We start from the raw sequence: 24,587 nt of genomic DNA, 5'->3' as shown, positions 1-24,587 counted from the left end.
ACAGGAAATGCTGGAAAATCTCAGCAGGTTTGACAGCATCTGTGAATAGAGAATAGAGCCAACGTCTGGAGTCTGGATGACCCTTCGTCAGAACTAGAAATGGAACCATTCTGATCACTGGTATTTGTAGTGGAAAAGTCACCTCCAACGAAGCAGTTCCGAGTTTGAACATTTTAATGATACACAGCCACCAGAGATTGGTGCAACAGACTGGCAGAAGCAGTTTGACTAATTACTTTGTACATAGAAACCGCCATGGAGAGTACTCAAAGCCTTTCGTTATTTCCAGGGATTTTTCAATAAAAGCAAGCTTTTAAATTTCAAGCAGAAAATAGTTTTGTGTTTGGTTTGGGACTCAAGGGCCCGTATGATGCATATTTGTAATTGGTCTGGTAAAGTTGAGATGCTACGAGGGAGCTGCCAAATTTCAAGTGTGGCATTTCACAGAAACATGGAAACTGGAAGCAGGAGTAAGCCATTTGACCCTTAGCGCCTGCTCTGCCATTCATTTTGATCATGGCTGATCATCAAATTCAATATCCTGATCCTGCCTTCCCCATGCCCCCCCCCCCCCCCCCCCCCCCACCTAAACCCTTTGATCCCTTAAGCCCCAAGAGCTTTATCAAATTTCTTCTTGAAATCACACAATGTTTTGGCCTCAACTCCTTTCTGTGGTAGTGAATTCCACAGATTCACCACCCTCTGCGTGAAGAAATTTCTCCTCACCTCTGCCTTAAAATATTTGCCCCTCATCCTCAAACCTTGACCCCTAGTTTTGGATTCCCCCACCATTGGGAACATTCTTTCGGCATCTACCCTGTCCAATCCTGTTAGAATTTTATAAGTTTCATTCCAGCAGGATAGCAGAGAAGAAAATGAACTCACTGAGGAGTTAAGAAGAACATGGGGTACCTCAGTTACTTGAGTTTTCAGGCTCTGAAAGAAGGCTATTTGGCAAAATAAACCTATCTTATTATCAATCTCCGTGCTCACCTTCTTGGTGCATTCTTAAATCTCTTTTTCTGGTATCACATCTCTTTGTCCTTTGAACCTTTTTGAACTGCGACCTTTCCTGGTAACTTACTTTATTACCTGTGTGTAAAAGAAAATGTTCCATCTGGCCTATCTCATTTCTAAGACGGGGGTGGGGAGGACTTTCATCAATTTGTTACCTGCTTTAATCCCTTTTCACTCGAATCAGAATCTACATATCATTGATTTGACCAGCTTGCTTCTTTGAGAGCTGAAATATCCAATTTATTCTAATTGTTTGAGGGATATGAGAATAAGAGGAGGCCATTCAGCCCCTTGAATTTATTCTAGCATTCAGGTAAATGTTGCCTGATTTGTATCTTTATGTTCTTCCACTCAGTTTGGTTCAGTACCCCTTGCTAAACAAAAATCTTTCCACTTCATTTTGAAATTTTCATTCACACAACCTCAACAGCTTTTTGGGGCTGAGAGTTCAAGATTCTTTTTCTATCCTTTGTATGGAATCCTCATTCCTGATATCACCCCTGAATGGCCTAATCCTAATATTAATATTATGTCCACTTGTTCTCGAGCCTCCCCACCTAAGGAAATGGTTTTTCTTGGGTAAACTTAGACATTATTAATAAATTTAAAGTTTCTTAAAGTTAAAATGTTTTTTAAAGTTTATTTATTAGCGTCACAAGTAAGCTTACGTTAACACTGCAATGAAGTTACTGTGAAAATCCCCCAGTCGCCACACTCCGGCGCCTGTTCGGGTACACTGAGGGAGAATTTAGCATAGCCAATGCACCTAACCAACATGTCTTTCAGACTGTAGGAGGAAACCAGATCATCTGGAGGAAACCCACACAAACACAGGGAGAACGTGCAGACTCCACATAGACAGTGACCCATGCTAGGAATCTAACCCGGGTCTCTGGCGCTGTGAGGCACTAGTGCTAGCCACTGTGCTCCCATGTGCCACCTTGTCACCCATAATATAATACCATATCATGTGTACTCTGCCCCAGGCCCCAGTTCATTCTCTACTGATGCTTCATCCCGAGTCTTTTTCTTCACAATTTACATCAGTGATGGTTTGCCATTGCCTTCCAGTCTCAGGAGCAGGGTGAGGAGGCTGGACCTAAGGCTACCTCAGCTGGAACGGGAATCAAACCCCTATTGTTGGCTTTATTCTGAACCTCCAGCAAGCCATCTAGCCAACTGAGAACTGGCCCCCTCTTGTTAGTATGAGATGAAGAAGTTTTTATATATCTGTTCCACAGCCTTTTAACTGAATATTGTTGCACCTTTACAGATTTCTGTTCCACGGTGACCATAGTGGATGCTTCTAATGGCAGGCTCAATTGTGTGCTTTTCAACGGGAACTCTGATCTACTTCCTAAAATCTACAAAGTAGGAGATGTGGTTCGTTTCCATAGAATCAAGGTGGGTTTGTTAATTTGGTTTTTGTATGAATTGAGCCTGATATTTCATCATAAAGCATGCAGAGTTTAGGAAGGATTTGCATTTATGTAGCACCTTTCACGACCTCGATGACACTTCATGAAGCTCTTTGGATCAATGTGGCAACATTGAGTAGATAATTATGAAAGTTTCTGAATGATATATATAGAATAGATATAGGTTTGGGGAGAATCATAGAATCCCTACAGTGCAGAAGGAGGACATTCGGCCCATCGAGTCTGCACCGACCACAATCCCACCCAGGCCCTATTCCTGTAACCCCACATATTTACCCTGCTAATCCCGTGGCACTAGGGTCAATTTAGCATGGTCAATCAACCTAACCCGCACATCTTTGAACTGTGGGTGGAAACCGGAGCACCCAGAGGAAACCCACACAGACATGGGGAGAATATGCAAACCCCACACAGACAGTGATCCGAGGCTGGAATTGAACCCGGGTCCCTGGCGCTGAGAGGCAGCAATGCTAACCACTGTGCCACCATGCCACCACAGTGGTAGTGTTACTGTGCTAGCAATCCAGAGGACCAAGGTCATGCTGTGATGACATGGGCAGCTAGTGGAACTTAAATTCAGTTAATAAGATCTGGAATATAAAGTTGGTCTCAGTAATGTTGACCATGAAATTCTCCTTGATTATTGTAAAAACTCATCTGGTTACGAATGTCATTTAGGGAAGGAGATCTGGCATCCTTACCTGGTCTGGCCTGCACGTGACTCAAGGTTCACAGAAATGTGGCTGACTCTTAAAGTTAATCTAAAATGGCCTAGCAAGCCACCCAGTTCAAGAGCAATTCGGGATGGGCTACAAATGCTGGCCTTGCCAGCAACATCCACCTCCTCTGAAAGAATAAGTGAAGAATAAATCCCCCCCAAACACATTCTGATCACTGCTCCCATCACAAACGCACACATACAAGCATACTTCCTACATCTCACCCTAACTCACTCACGTGCTCTACAGCCTCTCTTCCCAAACCTTCTCCTCACACTCATTCAGCAGCCCCTCTTCCCAAACTCTCTCCTTCCACACTGGCTCACTTACTCAGCAGCCTCTGTTTTCAATCCCTCATCCCGCCACTTGCCTTCCAGCTCAGCCACCTGACCTCCTGATTTTTCACACATTCAAGTCAGTGACTGAGCTGTACTTGCCTACCCCTTCCTGTGATAAGTTGATGTGAAAACATCCCCAGCCCACTCGAGCTTACTGCTAAAAGTGGTTTCTGATGTTCAAGAGCCGTTTGGGCTCACCTTCAGCTCCACGGTGCTTATTGGCACTGGCCCGTCATAAAGACAGCAATGCAAATTTGAGACAATATCTCCTAATTTTGTTGAATTTCCACAGCTCTGCCACTCTTTGGATGAAGATGTGCTGTCTGACTCTCTTCTGATGTAACTCTGATGTTAAGCTGATATCCCCTCCTAGAGTACCTCATAAGTAGAAGTGACGTGCATGCGCGTGTGTATGTATGTCCTATGAAAGGGAAAATTGCCATTAGCAAAAATAAATGGGCCGCGTTGTATTGGCTGTGTGGGGAGGTATCCTGAGACCAGCTCTGTGCTGAGAAGGTGTGAAATCTGAACCAACTGCCCAGAGACCAGAAAACATTTTGGGTGGAATTTTCTGGTTTCCCCCCCCTCCCACACAGTCCCCCATGCCCATCGTCAGCAGGGTGGTTGAGCCAAGCAAAATAGTGTAGACATAGGCAAGACCAGAAGATCCCCATGATGGTCATAGAAACATAGAAACATAGAAACCCTACAGTGCAGAAGGAGGCCATTCGGCCCATCGAGTCTGCACCGACCACAATCCCACCCAGGCCCTCCCCCCCCACATATTTTACCCGCTAATCCCTCTAACCTACGCATCCCAGGACTCTAAGGGACAATTTTTAACCTGGCCAATCAACCTAACCCGCACATCTTTGGACTGTGGGAGGAAACCGGAGCACCCGGAGGAAACCCACGCAGACACGAGGAGAATGTGCAAACTCCACACAGACAGTGACCCGAGCCGGGAATCGAACCCGGGACCCTGGAGCTGTGAAGCAGCAGTGCTAACCACTGTGCTACCGTGCCGCCCAATGGTGAACCACCTCCACTACCGCAAATCATGCCATGGGAAGGGTGGTAAAATCCCGCCCTTTGTTTCATATAGCACTCGTTTCTGAATTTCCACAGCAGAGTGGAAAATTTTGAGGAGTCGTGTTGCATACCTTTGCAGTAGTTTTGCCTTGAATAACATGACTTTATTTTTAGTTAAAGATCTAGAAGAGAGTGTTGCCAAGAAAGTGTTTACTTGAGTGTTCGGACCAAGTGGGTTCTTTGGGGGAGACTTTGCAAGCCTTTTTTAACTGTAACTTTAATCTTGTGTGCTTAAGTTTTATTTTCTTCACATTAACAAATCTTTATTTTTTCTTAAATGCCAAAAGCCATCCTGGATTTCTATACTTCTATGATCAGGAGGTCTCCCCACATTTTCAGAATACAAAAAAAAGGTTGTGATCAGTAAGACAAGTTTCCGTCTGGAATTTTTGCTTTCTCTGCAAGTAACATCTGTAACATAATGAGGTTGGAAGTTCAGGTTGGAGTTGAATACAGTAGAATGCTGAGGTTGAGATACTCTGAGACAGTAACTAAGGGAAGGGGGAGGTTGTCCTATCACCTAAATGGCATTTATCTTGGTGACAAATAAATTATTGGCTTTCTCACTCTTATTAGAGTGGCAATGGTGTAGGAAGGAGATAATTGGCAATGGAGAAAAACCCATCCAGGATTTCTTTGTGATTCAAAATGACCCCAGAATATACTCAAGATCAGTCTTGAGTATTGTGTCTGTCACACATCAGATGTGTCAATAACCAAAAGAAAGTCATAATTTTCTGATTGATGCATCGAGCTCTTTTAACACGATTAAGTTGTTTCCATTGTTATGACTGCTCCCTGGATGAGGCCCCCTAATTTGTTATGATTCTGGATGGGTTACCTCCAAATTCTTACACTCCCGAGTGAGGAGGGATGAATTATCCAACCCCCTTGGTTGGTCGCAACGAGGTTAATTTAAAAACTATCCCTTTCCTTGTGGATACCTTTTCCCAGTTCAAATGTATTTATGTTTTAAAAGGAGCTAATTTAACCAGCCTTTCCTGAGTTAATGAAAGAGTGAGTTTATTAGTTGCTAAAATGCAAGAAGAAAGTAATAAAACCCAACATACATACACACAGGTTAGAAATGAGGAAAGAGTCCCAAAGTAAAAGTTTAAAAAGACATACAAATCAGTCTTTGGCTTGTCCGTAGCAAGTAGATGGTGAAATGTTACGGCCGTTAGGCTGGGTAATTCCAATAGTTTCTTGATTCTGCAGGTTAGCTGAAAGGAGTTGTCTTGCTTCCTTTTCAACTGTGGCTTTGCTGACTTGACTTGCATCCAGCAATCAGTTAGAGAGAGAGAAAGAATTTAGCTGCCAGTGCAGGGATGCCTAGAATGTTTTCGAACTGTGATCCGTGGCACCATAGAACTAAAACACTAGACTAGCACATAAAGACCAGAGTTGCAGTTGGTTTTTAACCCCTTTGCCTGTTTATTCTTGGAAGGGGAATAACACAAACGTGTCTGGGATACAATTCACAGGAGATGGTTCCTGCTGAGATGGTAATCAGCTTCCATTATCTCCACAGGAGCTCACAATTCACTTTGCATTGCATCTCTTATTTTCAAATGTTTCTAAAAAGGGGTGTCACATTTCATTGTCCCTCTCTGGACTGAGTATAACCCGCATAGGAATTCCAGCAACTGTTTACTTTGCAGTCGCAGCCAGTTTTTGCTGGTATATCTTTTTTTTTCCACAAACACATGTCTTATTTAAAAGTTCAAATATCTGTATGTAATTCAGGGCTATGATTCATTATCACGACACAGTCTTACCACTTGCCTCACCAACCTCTCCCATTTTTCCAAATTCCTCAGAGCTACTAGTTATGTAAAAGTATTCAAATTTCAATTCTTGGAAATGTCATGTCAATTTGAAAGTTGCTGAGATCTGACGTGCATGGGTTTACATACAGTACCTGCGTTCCACAATCACCCTGCAATGAATTAATATGGATACATATTGTTAAATGCTATGTGTGACTAACATTAAACATTGATGCTCACTTACTCCTGAATAATCTACAGAAAATGTAATTGGCATTCTGCTCCCTAAAGGTTATTATTTTTTTTACAAGTTTGCCTCCAATCTCTACGGGATTGTAACACATGCGGTGAGAGGAAAATGAGTAGAACAGAATCAGCTTTGCGGCAGTCTAACAATCCAGATTAAACTGAGCAGAAGTGAATAGAAGTGTTCCCAGAGGATCTTTTAAGTTGACTTGTATGCTTACTGTTAATTTTTTCATTAATATGTGCTGAACAAATTCTTTGTTCAACAGGATTGCATTTCCTGGGCAATGGAGAGATAGGATGTGAGCTACCTATTAATGAGTCACGGAAAGATATAGCGCAGAAGAAGGCAATTTGGCCCATCATACTTGTGCTAGCCCTTTTGTAGAATTCTCCAATTACCCCCTGCTCTTTCCCAGAACCCTGTATTTTTTCCCCTTCAATTACTTATCCAGTTCTCTTTTGTTTGTCATTATTGAATTTGATCCACTACCCTGTCACACAGTGCGTTCCAGCCCATTATAATTCGCTGAGTAAAAATATATTTTCTCACGACACCACTGGTTCTTTTACCAATCACCTGAAATCTAGCCCTTGGGTGACCAACCTGTTACTGGAAGCAGTTTCTCTTTGTCTACTCTATCAAAACCATTCATGATTTTGTACATCTTTATAAAATCTCCCCTTAACCTTCTCTTCCCTAAGGAGAACAACCCCAGTCCATTCTTCTCATATAACCAAAGTCCCTCATCCCTTGTACCATTCCAGTAAAACTCTTCTGCAACCTCTCCAATGCTTTGACATTCTTCCTAAAGTACTATGTCTGGAATTGAACACAATATTCATGCTGAGGCCTAACCAGTGTTTTCTAAAGTTTAAGGAAAATGGGCTTACTTTTGCATTCTCTTCCTCTATTAATAAAGCCAATGATCCTGTTTGTTATAATTTAAATGACCTTTCTAATGGCTTTGTCAGCTTGAAAGATTTGTGCATGTTCAGCCACAAATGTGTGTGTTCCTGGAGCCCCCTTACGATTGTAGCATTTAGTTCAAATTGCCCCCCCTTATTTTCCTACCAAAACTTAGTCCAGGTTATTAGTATATATCAAAAAGAGAAATGGTTGTAACACTGACCTCTGAGGTACACCATTGTATACCTCCCTTACAGCCAAAAAAACACAGTTCAGCCCATGTCCCATGATTAAATTAATAAAAACAAACTCTACTTTCTGTCCCTTTGCCAATTCCATGTCCATGCTGCCCCTGTCCCTTTCGTCCCATTAATTTAATTTTTGTTAATCAGTCTCATGTGGTATATGTTTGAGATTAGAATTGAACTCATGTGAGACTCTGGTGCTGCATGTTAGATCATAGAATAGAATCCCTACAGTGCAGAAGGAGGCCATTCAGCCCATCTAGTCTGCACTGACCACAATTCCACCCAGGCCCTCACATGTTTATCCTGCTAATCCCCCTGACACTAGGGTCAATTTAGCATGGCCAATCAACCTAACCTGCACGCCTTTGAACTGTGGGAGGAAACCGGAGCACCCGGAGAAAACCACACAGACACGGGGAGAATGTGCAAACTCCACACAGACAGTTACCCGAGGCCGGAATTGAACATGGGTCCCTGGCTCTGTGAGGCAGTAGTGCTAACCACTGTGGCACCGTGCCACCCCCTAGATCTGACTTTTCATGATAATGGCACCATGGATTACCATGTCACTAGTGTGTCAAAATCCTGGAACTCCCTCCCTAAAAGCAATGTGGGTGTACCTACATCACATGCACTGCAGGGGTTCAAGAAGGCAGCTCACCACCACCTTCTCAAGGGCATTTAGGGATGTCAATAAATGCCTGCATAGCCACGATGCCTTAACCAGCTCTTGTAGACATAGTTTGGGAAAGCTAAAATATTAAAAACAGACTACAGGAGGGGACGCTGCTGATGCAACAGCTGAAGATGGATGGCCTATGCCCAATGAACTTCAGCTGTTTGACCTGTGGTTTTCTCTCCTTCATAGTCAGAAATAAGGATGTTCGCTGATGATTGTACAGTGTTCAATACTGTGCACAACTCCTCAGATCAGGATGCAGTTCACAACTGCATGCAACAAGTTTCGGCTTGGGTTGATAAATGGTAAGCAACGTTGGTGCTACACATGTGCTAGGCAGTGACCATCTCCAACAAGAGATGCAACAAATGCCTCTTGCCCAGCATCTGAATCCTGAGGGTTAACATTGACTCGAAATTTAACTGAACCAACCAGGCTACAAGAGGGCAGCGTTGCGTTGTGTGGTTAGGCAGAGGTTCTGGGGATTGTCTATTCCCCCAAAGTATGCTGCTTGAGTTTCTCAACCATTACTCTTTATTTACAGCAAGCATTGACACATTTGGACCTCTACACAATCTTGCTTTCTTCTCAGTCATGTGATCTGGCATCATTAATATATCGGTACCACTTATGCTTCTGATGTTAACTCTTTTCATCCCCCACTGAGTCTTTATTTCCCATCATATTTACAGCCACCTACAACTCCACGACCCCCCCCCCGGCCCCAATCACAGACGTCACAGGATTAATCTATGAGGTGTCTTGACAAATCACTCTGATCTCATCACGTTTAGTCTGAAACCACTGGATTCTACGTGGCATCTTTGCAAATTCTTTCATGTGATGAGTGACTTGTAGCCTGTTTTGATTTTGAAATTAAATATAGTCTGGAAATTTGTTGTATGCCAACGTTGCTGCCAACACTTCTTTTTCTATCATAGCCTATCATTGTTCTGTTCCTGTCAGTGTTCCAGAGGCAGAGTAGACTGAACTAAGCTCGTTATTTCTTTGCATTTGGAATAAAACTGCCCCCAGACCTGCAGACGATGCATCTGTTGCTAATACAATCAGTAATTCAAGGCTTGGGAAGAATTTAAAAGTTGTTTAATCCATTTGAAAGCCTTTTGCTGGCCCACATTCCTGCACCACTGTTGATCCTGCCTCAATAGCACATTAACCGCGGTTAGATTGAGTAGGAACTTGCCTACTTTGGTTGACCGTCCCAAGGAATCTGCGCAGCTCACTTCCCGAGTTGGGGAAATTCACGAGTCACTTTTGATTTTTGTGGGGCAACTGTGATTCTAGTGCCTTGTTCCATGTGACTGAGAAACCTGATCACAGGTTTGGTCAACTCACATTTTTCATTGTGTTAGGCCTGTATCTTTTAAGTTGCTTCGGATTGTTCTGACTCTGTGATCTTCTCTCATGAAGCCATGTATAAGCATGTCATCCATATGGCATTACACTCCTTCCATGCCTTCTAGAAAGTGAGGCATTCTTACCTGGAGTGGGCGCTATTCCAAAGGGCAATCTGTTGAAACAATAATGATTGAATGGCATTAAAAAATGTTCAACAACCTGGATTCTTTAATCCTACAGTGCAGAAGGAGGCCATTCGGTCCATCAAGTCTGCACCGACCACAATCCCACCCAGGCCCTATCCCCATATACCCATGCATTGACCCTAGCTAGTCCCCATGACACTAAGGCACAATTTAGCATAACCAATCCACCTACCCTGCACATCTTTGGAGTGTGGGAGGAAACCGGAGCACCCGGAGAAAACCCACGCAGGCACAGGGAGACCGTGCAAACTCCACACAGACAGTGACCCAAGCCAGGAATCGAACCCGGGTCCCTGGCGCTGTGAGGCAGCAGTGCTCACCACTATGCCAGAGGCAACTGACAAAATGCACTATTCACATCCACTTTAGAACATAGAACATAGAACATTACAGCGCAGAACAGGCCCTTCGGCCCACGATGTTGCACCGACCAGTTAAAAAAAAACTGTGACCCTCCAACCTAAACCAATTTCTTTTCGTCCATGAACCTATCTACGGATCTCTTAAACGCCCCCAAACTAGGCGCATTTACTACTGATGCTGGCAGGGCATTCCAATCCCTCACCACCCTCTGGGTAAAGAACCTACCCCTGACATCGGTTCTATAACTACCCCCCCTCAATTTAAAGCCATGCCCCCTCGTGCTGGATTTCTCCATCAGAGGAAAAAGGCTATCACTATCCACCCTATCTAAACCTCTAATCATCTTATATGTTTCAATAAGATCCCCTCTTAGCCGCCGCCTTTCCAGCGAAAACAATCCCAAATCCCTCAGCCTCTCCTCATAGGATCTCCCCTCCATACCAGGCAACATCCTGGTAAACCTCCTCTGCACCCTCTCCAAAGCCTCCACATCCTTCCTGTAATGTGGGGACCAGAACTGCACACAGTACTCCAAGTGCGGCCGCACCAGAGTTGTGTACAGTTGCAACATAACGCCACGACTCCTAAATTCAATCCCCCTACCAATAAACGCCAAGACACCATATGCCTTCTTAACAACCCTATCTACTTGATTCCCAACCTTCAGGGATCTATGCACACATACACCTAGATCCCTCTGCTCCTCCACACTATTCAAAGTCCTCCCGTTAGCCCTATACTCAACACATCTGTTATTCCTACCAAAGTGAATTACCTCACACTTCTCCGCATTAAACTCCATCCGCCACCTCTCGGCCCAACTTTGCAACCTGTCTAAGTCTTCCTGCAAACTACGACACCCTTCCTCACTGTCTACCACACCACCGACTTTGGTGTCATCAGCAAATTTGCTAATCCACCCAACTATACCCTCATCCAGATCATTAATAAATATTACAAACAGCAGTGGCCCCAAAACAGATCCCTGAGGTACACCACTTGTAACCGCACTCCATGATGAATATAGGTAAATTATACTTTGGTAAATAGGATACTCTTCGCTAGTTTGGAAAGGCTTGCATCTGTTGAGGTCATCAGGTGGATTACATATTCCACTGATTTGTTTAGTTGATTTAAATCCACGCAAATTCTTACAAGCGTTGGGACCATTACCATTCCTGACCACCATTTTGTTGGCCTGGTGACCAGTCAGATAACCCCTTTGCTGCGCATGTTTTCAGTTTCACCTTTGACTTTGTTCAAAAGTGGATGAAAGTTTTTCCTTGGTGGACAGAGGCAAATTAGTTTAGCTCCAGCTTTATAGGGTGATAAGGTACTCGATGTTTAGCTTTTCTAGACCTGCAAGCAAGACTGGAAATTCATTTCATTACTGCTGTAGCTCTTCATCCACTTTATAGATTGCTTTTAGTTTTGGGCAGGCCTTTCTGTTTAGTAGAACAGATCTTGATTTTGAATGACCTTGAGAGGTTCAAGGATGTACCTATCTTTATATTTCAGCTTTGCCATGAGTTGACCTTTCAGTTTTAAAATTGTCACCCCAGGAATTTGTATTTTAATAGATGAGGATTGCAATGTAATCTGCAATGTTTGAGCTGTTTGACTTCATCTGATAAAACAGAAACACCTGCTCCTGTCTAGCTTCAACTCTGGGATGTCCATCCACTCCAGGTTTAATACTCCAGTACTTGTTTTCAGTATCATTTTCCTCCCCCAGGCAGGTTATTGTTTTACTTGCGGTTCTTTCACTTCTTTTATGTGGTTCCATTTTAAAATTTTCTCTCTCTTTTGAAGATTGTCAGTGTTTTCAAGCGACTAACAATTTTGAAGTAGCCTATTTTTCCACATTTATGGCACTCTCTTCCCCCTTCCCCCTTTTTCAGTTTGTTTCCACATATCAAAGACATTTCAATATTGGCAGTTGGCTTTTCTCCATTTTGGCAGGCTTAGGCTTTCATGTGTTCTCTTTCTCTTATTGCCTGCAAACTGATTGGTCTCGCTCAATCTTCTCCACAGGGCCTCTTCTTCCCCACGAACAAAAGCACAGTTCTATTTCCTGTTTGCCTCGCCATCTGAATTGTTTTTACTCATGTTAAATCTACATTTTGTTCGTAAGAAATATGATAATGCTTCGTCACGAACCCTGATTACGATCCTGCTGTGAATCTGCTCATCAAGGATCCATAATCGTAGTTTCCTGCCAACCCACAGCGACCATTGATGAGTGAATCCATGCTTTTGTCTGGTCTTTCTCTCTTTTCTTAAATTTATCTCTCTATTATTAAATTCTGATGGATACTGAAATAAGAGTTGAAAGCTTCTTCACAAGGACTACTTCATAAGAAGTTAGTCTCATCAATCCCTTACTTTGCCATCACATTGTCAGTGATGGAGCCTACTGCATAAAGCAGTGCATTGACCTGATTTTTCTGATATTTTTATGTAAATCTGAAGCAGTTCTGTATGTTATGAACCTTTTTTCTCATTGTCCCAGTTCTGGGCCCATTGGGAGCCTTCTGCACTCTGAATTCTGGGTGTGGTAGCGTGGATTCCATGCTTCTGCTGAGCCCTGGAATTGTCCCTACTCCTGTGCTGCTGCTTGTTGTTTCAGGCCTGTGCTTACTGCTGTACAGTCTCCAGCTCTGTATCTCAGCTTGCATCTCATGCTTCCACGATATTCCGATGTCCTGGTGAGTCTTAATTTTTTTTATTTCCTCCTTCCTTGGAGGATCATTTTTTTCTTGCCACTCTATGCCTTTTTAAGGTTGACTGGGACTTTCACTTGCTGCCACCATGTTTCGTTGTGTGGTCACAGTCTAGATGGGGCGTTTGGGCATTGTCTAGTCTCGCATAGCATGCAGTTCGAGTCTGTAGTTTCTCAAAACCATTACTTGTTATTTCCAGTCAGCATTTACACATTGGGACCTCCATTTGTGGTTGGAGCTTCTCCTCCGTTAGGTCTCTCTTACTACTCAGCCTTGTGACCTGACATCAATGTTACATCGGTGTCATGTATGCTTCTGATAACCTTTTACTCTATACTCGGAGTTTGGGAATTGTGTGGCAAGTGACTCACCTCCTGACTCACCAAAGCCTTTCCTTTATGTTCTTTTACAGGATGTGGGTGTCGATGGGAGGTCATCATTTATTGCCCATCCCTATTTGCCCTTGAGAAGGTGGTGGTGAACTGCCTTCTGGAACCGTGGCGATCCCTATGGTATAAGTACACCCACAGTGTTGTTAGGGAGGGAATTCCAGCATTTTGACCCAACGACGGTGAAGGAATGGCGATATATTTCCTAGTCAGTGTTGTGAATAACTTGGAAGGGAATCTCCAGATGATGGTGTTCCCTTGTGTCTGGTGCCCTTGTCCTTCTAGATGGTAGTGGTCGTGAGTTTGGAATTTGCTGCCTAAGGAACCTTTTATCCTGCAGTGTAGCTTGTAGGTAGTTCACACTGCTGCCATTGTGCGTTGTTGGTGGAGGAATTGAATGTTTGTGGAAAGGGTGGTAATCAAGAAGGCTGCTTTGTTTTGGATGGTGTTGAGCTTCTTGAATGTTGTTCAAGGCAAGTGGAGAGCATTCCATTACACTCCTGACTTGTGCCTAGTAGATGGTGGGCATACCTTGAGGAGTCAGGAGTTGTGTAACTCGCCACAGGATTCCCATCCTCTGATTGCTCTTGTAGCCAGGTTTATATGGCTGGTCCAGTTTCTGTCCAAGGTAATTCCCGGGATATTGATAGTGGGGTATTCGGTGATGATAATGCTTTTAAATGTCAAGGGACTTGATTAGTGGCACAAATATTATTTGCCACTTGTCAGCCTGCTATCTACAAGGCACAAGTCAGCCACTTGCCTGGAAGCATGTAGTAGCAACAACACTCAAGTATCTTGACATCATCCAGGACAAAGCAGTCTGTTTGAATGGCACCCCATCCACCATCTTAAACATTCACTCCCTCTGCAACCAGTATGCAGTGACACCATCTAAAAGATGTACTCCATCAACTCATCAAGGCTCCTTCAATGGCATCTTCCAAACCCATAACCTCTATCATCAAAAAGGTCAGTAGCAGAAAATAAATTGGAACGTTACCGCCCACAAGCTCCCCTCCAAATCATCCTGGTTCAGAACTATACTGCCGCTCCTTCACTGTCACTGGCTCAATAACCCTAAGTCTCTCCCTAACAGCCCTGTGAGTGCACCTACACCACACAAACTGGAGCAGTTCAAGAAGGTGACTCACTACCACTTTCCCAAGGATGATTAGGGATGGACAGTAAATGCTGACATTGCCATCAACACTTAACCCATGAAGGAATAGGGGGAAAAAATTGAGAAATATCGATGAACGGCTAAGGTTGAAGAGAGTTAGAAGGTGAGATGAAGCATGAAATTGTAATTTGATGATGCCAGGTTTGGGCTTAGTTTTTTAAGGGCTGGATATTGAAAGGAATGATGTGGGGATGCCGGCGTTGGACTGGGGTAAACACAGTAAGAAGTCTAACAACACCAGGTTAAACTTTAACCTGGTGTTGTTAGACTTCTTACTATTGAAAGGAAGACAGAGGTGTTCCATGGTTTGAAGTCCCAGAATGGATTATGTTAAAATTAAAGGAATATGGTGTGATATAGTGAGATGACATATTTGGACCTTGTGTCGAAATCTCGACTTCCGAGTTTGACTTGAACACAAACACACATTAACACAAGATACTTAACCGATAGATTGTCTTTATTTTACTTGCTAGCAAGGGGGGTCAGTTCCCAACACAATGGGTCGAGACACCACTCCAACACACAAAAAAAATCATCCTGGTTTGTACAATTCTGCAGCTCACAGTCAGTTGGACACAATCCAATCAAAATTGTTACAAATGACATACTTCACGTATTGATCCAATAGAAAAAAGACTGAACCACTCTGTTCTATGAGATCACGATACCTCGTGGGATACCCCAATATATCATCCCTAAGCCTGTTCTCTAGTCTCTTAGCCATGTCTCTATTTTTGATAGCAGCCTCACAAAGCATCTTCACTAAAACAGTCTCACATGGGCATCCTTTAATTGATAAAGGGGGCCTACAAAAGCCATTAGTATTTTATGGTCTTGTCAGTGAAGTTAACTGAATCTCTAAGGGATGTGGTCAACTCATTGTGCCTTCAAGGTATTTCGCAATTATAGCCCTGATAAGTTTTGTTGATTACTAACATAATGAAACACATGTATACATTGCTTATCAATTCAATGACTGAGCTTTTTATCACTACCTTCAACTAAAGGGGTATCATTATGTTACCATTAATTCTTGTCAGTTCCCACTAAGTCCCCGACCATAACTCTTTCATTAGCTAAGACATTAATATCTTTCTGACTCTGTTTTGATTAGAAACTGTGAAGGCCGCTTTATTAAAACTCAGCCTTGCATCAGTTGTTTCTGATAAGGTGTCTGGTGATGCAATTAAGTGTCCTTTATGGCCTTGTGATTTCAACAGTTGGATGCTTTAAAAGAATGTATCTAGCATATGTTTGGTATCAAAGGGGCACTCTGTGCATCTAAGTTTCTTTGTTTAATTTCTAAAATGTATAGAAGATATATATTAATTTGTATGGACTAATTAAAGGTATTGCATGTACTTTTAAAACTACAAAGTATTTAAAACACCTAATTACAATTACTAACAAACTTACTCCCCATTGAGAAAGTTAATTCTACATCTAAGTTGATTAAACAAAAACCCTAGAAGAGTCTGCCAATCTTATAGTAGTCCTTTTTTTTATCTTTCTACACTTGGAGCATTCAAGAGAGAAAAGAGTTCATAAGACAGAAAGATGAGGAAGATTGTGAGAAAGTGCAGTTGAGTAAGAGAGGGATGACTTTTCCTTTATACTAATACTTAACTTAAAATGCAGTTTACATTTGTGTAGTGGTTTAACTTAGTACAACATCTCAAGGCACTTAATAAGACCATTATCAATAATAAAACTTTGACATGTTTTGACATCAAGCCATAGAAAAAGAATCAGAAAAGATGACCAAAAGCTTCATCAAAGAGACATGCTTTTAGGAACAATTTGAAATAGGACATTTGCTTAGAGAGGTGAAGAATCTAGTGAGGAACATCTAGGACTGAGGACCAAGGTTGAAAGCACAGCTACCAATGGTGGAGCGGTTAAAGGCAGGAATGTGTGAGAAACCCTAAGTAGAGGAAGCAGGAAGTAGAAGATTGTAAGGCTGGAGGAGATTACAGCGATAACAAGGGACAAGACTATGGCAGGACGAGAATTTTAAAATTGAGTCTTTGCTGCACCAGGAGCCAAGGTAAGTCAATGAATATGGGGGTTATGGTGAATGGGAATTAATGCAAGTTAGGACAATGCCAGTATAGTCTGTGGAACAGTGGGTTAGCACTGCTGCCTCACAGCGCCAGGGACCTGAGTTCGATTCCCGGCTTGGGTCACTGTCTGTGCGGACTCTGCACGTTCTCCCCGTATCCATGTGGGTTTCCTCCAGGTGCTCTGGTTTCTTCCCACAGTCCAAAAGACATGCTGGTTAGGTGCATTGGCCATGCAAAATTCTCCCTCCATGTACCCGAACAGACGCCAGAGTGTGGTGACTAGGGGATTTTCACAGTAACTTCATTGCAGTGTTAATATAGGCCTACTTGTGACACTATAAATAAACTAAGTTTATGTGGGATTGGAGATAGGTGATCGGTTAGGAGATCATTGAAATAATCAAGACCAGAGGAAACAAAGGTGCGGATGAAATTTGTCGCAGCATATGAGCTGAGGCAGGGTGGAATCAGGCAGTGTAATGGAAATTAAAGTAGGCAGTCTTGGTGATGAAGAAGGTACAAGATCAGAGCTCATCTGATGGTCAGATACCAAAGTTATGAAAGGTTTGATTCATCCTCAGACAGTTGCCAGGCAGAGGGATGGAGTCTAAGGTCAAGAAGCGATGGGGACAGAAGACAATGGCTTTGTTATTCCTGATATTTAGTTGCAGGAAATGTCTACTTATCCAATGCTGGGATGTCAGACAAACTATGTGTCTGTTCCCTTCTTCATATTGACACAAGCTATGTGTCAATATGCAAAAGGGAAAAAGAAATGGGACAAAAATTGATCCTTGAGGGATTCAGAGGTTAAGATTTGGGAAACGAAGGCACTGCAGGTGATTCACTGGCTGCAAATTTGCTAGGTAAGAATGGAACTAGGCAAATGCAGAGCTACTGTGTGGCAGTGAAGGAGAGGGGCATTGGAGGAAGTCATCTGTCAACCACGTAAAAAGTCAAGGAAGGATAGTTTACCAAAGCCATAGTTACATATGTTTTCTCTTGTAAATTTATGGGATGGTTTAGGAAAGATGAGCATGAATTTGGGAAGTGAAAGTATGTTCACCTTTGGAAAAGAGGTTGGAAATGGGGGCGATAGTTTGTAAGAATAGAGGGATTAAGGATGGCTTTTTGGGAAAATCGCAAGGATGGCAGATCTGAAAAAGAGAGGGGCAGTCGCTGATGATGTTAACAATATAAGTTAATATGAGGGACAGGGAAGAAAGTTGGGTGGTCATCAGTTTAGTGAGAATCTGGTTGAGGGAGCAGGAAATGGTTTTCATTCAGATGCTAAGCTTGGAGAGGAAACAGGAGAGAAAGGGGAGAAAGTTCAGGGCAATGGGGGAACCTAGCAGGTAGCTTGTCCTGGTGAGCCATTGGACAGGAGGAAGCAGCTGAACCGCCAAAAATCCACGAGCTACTGACATTTGTTGTTGAAGTTGAGGGTGAAGGAGGCAGGGAAGAGGGTGTTAAAAACACAGTTTGTAATAGTAAAAAGAAACCAGAGGTTCTCTTTGCATTCAAAATTGATCTTGGAATAGTGTATGGTTGGCAGCGGACAAGACGACGTGATAATGTGTTATGTGTTTCAGTCAGATCTGGCAATGAATGGTTAAACCAGCTGATAGCCATAAATGTCCAAGTCTGTGTCCCTTGTATCTTGTATGGTGAATGTATAATGTTAGTCTGAAAAAGATGTAAGTTTCTGATGCGCTATCAATAAGGCGAAAGACTACCGATATGCCAATATAAGTGTAGGCTTTTATTCACAACAGAATCAGGAGCAGATCCCAACAATTAACAGACCTGGACTGAACAAGGGGGAGGAGACAGCCACCTTTATACTAGGTGCTGAGGGGAGGAACCAAACTGGAAGGGGATGTGTCCAGGTATGACAAACACACACAACGGTGGTCCATATAGGACAAAGGCACAACTGAGGTCCACCACATTCACCCCTTCCTTTTAAAAAACAACACGGGGGTGAAGCGGAAACAATATCACAAGTCCAGACGAACCGGTGGCTTGATCCGTCGTCGCGATCGTCGTAGTGCAGGTCGCAGAGTCGACCGAGCCGGGAGCGATGTCGGCCCAGGCTCCGTACAGTGAGCGTCGAGAGAAGGCGCTGGGTGGTGTGAAGCGGACCGATCCGTCGTCCCGTCCAGTCGTCGGGTACTGCGTGGCGACGGCTCCGGCGACTCAAGTGAGCTGTACACAGGGGCGAGAGGAGCGAGCAGTGGCCCTGGTGGCGTATGGGGAACAGTGGGAACCGGAGCTGGGGGGTGGGGGGCTGCAACAGGCTCTGGGCGCACTACATTGGGGACAGGGACTGAGGGAGGAAGAGGCGTAGCAGTCTCCGAATGGACGACACCAGGGACCGTGGGGCGGAAGGACGTGGTGACCTCCGGGGCACCCGCGGGTGCCAAGTCACGGACAGAAACCGTGTCCTCCCGCCCATCAGGGTACGCTACATAAGCATATTGGGGATTAGCATGGAGCAATTGGACCTCCTCGACCAAGGGATCTGCCTTATGGGTCCGGACATGCTTCCGAAGCAGGACGGGTCCCGGGGACATCAGCCAATCCGGGAGCGAAGTACCCGAGGAGGACTTCCTGGGAAATGAAAACATCCGCTCGTGAGGGGTCGTATTGGTCGCTGTGCACAAGAGTGACCTAATGGAATGTAATGCGTCCGGAAGGACGTCTTGCCAACGGCTGACTGGAAGGCCCCTAGACCGTAACGCTAATAGAACGGCCTTCCAGACGGTTGCGTTCTCCCGCTCTACTTGACCATTGCCCCTGGGGTTATAGCTAGTGGTGCGGCTGGAGGCAACGCCTTTGGCGAGCAGGTACTGCCTCAGCTCGTCACTCATGAAAGAGGACCCACGGTCGCTATGAATATAGGCTGGGAAGCCGAACAGGGTGAAGAGCTTGTTCAGGGTCCGAATCACTGTAGCCGTGGTCATGTCCGAGCAGGGGAAGGCAAAAGGGAAACGTGAGTATTCGTCAATGATATTCAGGAAATAAACATTGCGGTTAGAGGAGGGGAGGGGGCCTTTAAAATCTACGCTAAGGCGCTCGAACGCGCGAGTGGCCTTTACAAGGTGCGCCCGACCTGGCCGGTAGAACTGCGGTTTGCACTCAGCGCAGACCCTGCATTGCCTGGTAATCGTCCGGACTTCCTCAAGGGAGAAGGGCAGGTTACGGGACTTGACAAAATGGAAAAATCTGGTGACACCCGGGTGACAGAGGTCGTTATGGAGGGACTGTAGCTGGTCTAGTTGGGCACTGGCACATGATCCACGGGACAGGGCGTCTGGGGGCTCATTGAGCTTCCCAGGCCGGTACATGATGTCATATCTGTAGGTGGAGAGCTCAATCCTCCACCGCAAGATCTTGTCATTCTTAATCTTGCCCTTTTGCCTGGTGTTAAACAGGAAGGCAACTGACCGCTGGTCCGTAATTAAGGTGAATCGTTGGCCCGCGAGATAATGGCGCCAGTGCCGGACGGCTTCCACGATGGCCTGGGCCTCCTTCTCGACCGAGGAGTGTCGAATCTCAGGGCCTTGTAAGGTCCGGGAAAAGAAGGCCACCGGACGGCCCCTCTGGTTAAGGGTGGCAGCGAGGGCAAAGTCAGACGCATCACTTTCCACTTGGAATGGGATGGATTCGTCCACAGCGTGCATCGCGGCCTTCGCGATGTCCGCTTTGATGTCATCGAAGGCCCGACAGGCCTCCTCCGCCAGGGGAAAAGAGGTCGATTTTAGGAGCGGACGGGCTTTATCTGCGTAACGGGGAACCCACTGGGCATAATAGGAGAAGAAGCCCAGGCATCTCCTCAGTGCTTTGAGGGTAGTAGGGAGGGGAAGCTGCATAAGGGGACGCATACGGGCTGGGTCGGGGCCAAGGACACCATTTTCTATCACGTACCCAAGGATGGCGAGGCGGCGTGTCCGGAAAACACACTTCGCCTCATTGTATGTGAGGTTCAGGAGAGTGGCCGTACGAAGGAATTTTTGTAGGTTGGCATCATGGTCCTGCAGGTCATGGCCGCAGATGGTGACGTTATCCAGATACGGGAAAGTGGCCCGTAGTCCGTGCTGGTCCACCATTTGATCCATGGCCCGTTGGAAGACTGAGACCCCATTGGTGACACCAAAGGGGACTCGGAGGAACTGGTAGAGGCGGCCATCCGCCTCAAAGGCAGTGTATGGGCGATCCTCCGAGCGGATAGGGAGCTGGTGGTAAGCCGATTTCAAATCGATCGTTGAGAAAACCCTATAGTGCGCGATGTGGTTGACTATGTCCGCGATACGGGGAAGAGGATATGCATCTAGTTGGGTATACCTGTTTATGGTCTGGCTGTAGTCAATCACCATGCGGTGTTTCTCCCCCGATTTAACTACGACCACTTGCGCCCTCCAGGGGCTGGTGCTGGCCTGGATAATCCCTTCCTGGAGCAAACGTTGTACCTCGGACCGAATGAAGGCCCGGTCATCCGCACTATAGCGCCTACTCTTGGTGGCTATAGGCCTACAATCCGGGGTGAGGTTATCAAATAACGGGGGGGGGGTGATCTTGAGGGTCGAGAGACTGCAGGTGGTGCGCGAGGGGCGCTGCCGTGACGGCGCCTTGCAGACGGAGAGCGGGGGATAAGGGCCATCATACTGCAGGATGACGCTTCTATGATGGCTGAGGAAATCTAACCCCAGCAGTACAGCTGCGCAGAGTCGCGGCAGCACGAGGAGCCGAAAACGCTCGTAGACTGTGCCCTGTACTGTCAGCGTCACCAAGCAGCACCCGAGGACCTCCACTGAGTGAGAATTCGAGGCCATGGAGATGGTCTGGCTCCAGGGTCGCACGGGAAGGGCATATTGACGCACTGTGCGAGGGTGTATAAAACTTTCCGTGCTCCCACAGTCAAACAGGCAGTTTTCTGCATAACCATTTACCTTGATCTCCATTATGGACTTGGAGAGTTGATGTGGCTGCGACTGGTCCAGGCAAATCGATGCCACTGTTGAATTAAAGAAGAATCCATCTTCGTCGCCGTCTGATGACGTCACGGTTGAAGCTTCCTGCTCAGCTTGCCTTGATGCCAGTCTCAAAGATGGCGACTCCCGCACTTCCGGTGACCGCATCAAAGATGGCGATTCCCGCACTTCCGGTGACCGCATCCAAGATGGCGATTCGCGCGCAGCCGCCTGCATCAAAGATGGCCGCGCCCTCGGAGCACACATGGCTCCACGAGTCTTCAGAAGCGGCTTTGCTCTGCAGACTTTAACAAAGTGGCCTAGCTTACCGCATCCGGAGCAAATCGCGTCCTTTGCCGGGCAGTGACGCCGAGGGTGCTTAGGGAGGCCACAAAAGTAACATTTGGGCCCTGCTGGAGCAGCCGTCGCAGTGGAGCCGTCGGTGGAACGGGATCCAAGGTAAGACCCGAGATTATGGGAGGCTGCTTCTAACGTTTCAGCCATCGTGGCCGTTTTCCGGAGGTCTAGGTCATCTTGTTCCAGCAGACGCTGCTGGATGTATGTAGACTCAATGCCCGCAACGTAGGCGTCGCGGATCAGATCCTCCGTGTTCTGAGCTGCTGAAACAGCCTTACAGTCGCATGCTCGGGCGAGGACTCGCAGGGCACGCAGAAATTGGGCGCACGATTCTCCTGGCTGCTGTTTGCGGGTAGTTAGGAGGTGTCTGGCGTAAACCACGTTAGGGCTCTTTCGGAACTGCCCTTTTAGGAGTTCGATAGCGTCCGCGTAAGTAGCAGCGTCCCGGAAGATTCCATAGACAGTTTCGCTTACCCGGGCGCGGAGCACGTGGAGTTTAGCAGCGTCGGTGTCGATGGCCGTAGCGGTGTCGACGAATGCTTCGAAGCAGTCCAACCAATGATCAAATTTATCAGAGGCTCCAACCTCTTGAGGGTCTAATGCTAACTTGTCGGGTTTTAGAAACTGCTCCATACTAGTAACTGTTGTGAATAAAATTGATGCGCTATCAATAAGGCGAAAGACTACCGATATGCCAATATAAGTGTAGGCTTTTATTCACAACAGAATCAGGAGCAGATCCCAACAATTAACAGACCTGGACTGAACAAGGGGGAGGAGACAGCCACCTTTATACTAGGTGCTGAGGGGAGGAACCAAACTGGAAGGGGATGTGTCCAGGTATGACAAACACACACAACGGTGGTCCATATAGGACAAAGGCACAACTGAGGTCCACCACAGTTTCACTTGTTAGCACAGTAAAATCCTTATTTGAAACACTTCAAAGAGATCCTTTTAAAAAGTTTTGATAGTTGTGTGTAGGTGTGATGTTGGCTTTAATGTAGCAGAGGTCTCATGATTAAAATTGCCTTCAGGACACTCGGAAAGATAATTGAAGAAATGCCTTCCAGCTGCTACAGACTGGAGTGCATGTGCAGAATGGATTTGATTTACAACAGCATTTGTTCAATCAGGAGCAGTACATGTCAATTGAATCTTCGATTGGAGTAGGGGAAACAAGATGTTTGATTCTTCTTTTTTACTGAGCTCTGCTCCTCATCCTTTGCTGTTCACTGATCGGTAACCAGGCTGTAGGTAAGTGCGAATGAGAGGCTGGGGAGGGGAAACACTGGCTCTACATCAGGTTTTATCTCTCTCTCCCTGTGGAGAAGTTGTTGCCTTTCACTTGATGGTCTTGTGTGGCGACACTATGGCGATCAGAATCTTAGCTTTGCGCACCTTTAAGAACATAAGAACATAAGAAATAGGAGCAGGAGTAGGCCATCTAGCCCCTCGAGCCTGCCCCGCCATTCAATAAGATCATGGCTGATCTGACGTGGATCAGTACCACTTACCCGCCTGATCCCCATAACCCTTAATTCCCTTACCGATCAGGAATCCATCCATCCGTGCTTTAAATATATTCAGCGAGGTAGCCTCCACCACCTCAGCGGGCAGAGAATTCCAGAGATTCACCACCCTCTGGGAGAAGAAGTTCCTCCTCAACTCTGTCTTAAACCGACCCCCCTTTATTTTGAGGCTGTGTCCTCTAGTTTTAACTTCCTTACTAAGTGGAAAGAATCTCTCCGCCTCCACCCTATCCAGCCCCCGCATTATCTTATAAGTCTCCATAAGATCCCCCCTCATCCTTCTAAACTCCAACGAGTACAAACCCAATCTCCTCAGCCTCTCCTCATAATCCAAACCCCTCATCTCCGGTATCAACCTGGTGAACCTTCTCTGCACTCCCTCCAATGCCAATATATCCTTCCTCATATAAGGGGACCAATACTGCACACAGTATTCCAGCTGCGGCCTCACCAATGCCCTGTACAGGTGCATCAAGACATCCCTGCTTTTATATTCTATCCCCTTCGCAATATAGGCCAACATCCCATTTGCCTTCTTGATCACCTGTTGTACCTGCAGACTGGGCTTTTGCGTCTCATGCACAAGGACCCCCAGGTCCCTTTGCACGGTAGCATGTTTTAATTTGTTTCCATTGAGATAGTAATCCCATTTGTTATTATTTCCTCCAAAGTGTATAACCTCGCATTTCTCAACGTTATACTCCATTTGCCATATCCTCGCCCACTCACTCAGCCTGTCCAAATCTCTCTGCAGATCTTCTCCGTCCTCCACACGATTCACTTTTCCACTTATCTTTGTGTCGTCTGCAAACTTCGTTACCCTACACTCCGTCCCCTCCTCCAGATCATCTATATAAATGGTAAACAGTTGCGGCCCGAGTACCGATCCCTGCGGCACGCCACTAGTTACCTTCCTCCAACCGGAAAAACACCCATTTATTCCGACTCTTTGCTTCCTGTTGGATAGCCAGTCCCCAAT

At 45.4% G+C, this 24,587-nt stretch overlaps 1 protein-coding gene across 1 annotated transcript in view; it reads left to right on the top strand.

Annotated features, from left to right (window-relative positions):
• Positions 1-24,587, top strand: part of pot1 (protection of telomeres 1 homolog) — a 373,135-nt gene that overhangs the window by 219,135 nt on the left and 129,413 nt on the right. Inside the window, exon 8 of the mRNA XM_078221203.1 lies at positions 2,291-2,421. Coding sequence (XP_078077329.1) covers positions 2,291-2,421 — 131 coding nt within the window. The remainder of the gene's footprint in view (positions 1-2,290; positions 2,422-24,587) is intronic.

This window comes from Mustelus asterias, chromosome 9 (assembly GCF_964213995.1).
Source record: "Mustelus asterias chromosome 9, sMusAst1.hap1.1, whole genome shotgun sequence".
Lineage (NCBI taxonomy): Eukaryota > Metazoa > Chordata > Chondrichthyes > Carcharhiniformes > Triakidae > Mustelus > Mustelus asterias.
Note: the sequence above shows the minus strand (reverse complement) of the source record. Positions and strands in the feature narration are given on the sequence as shown.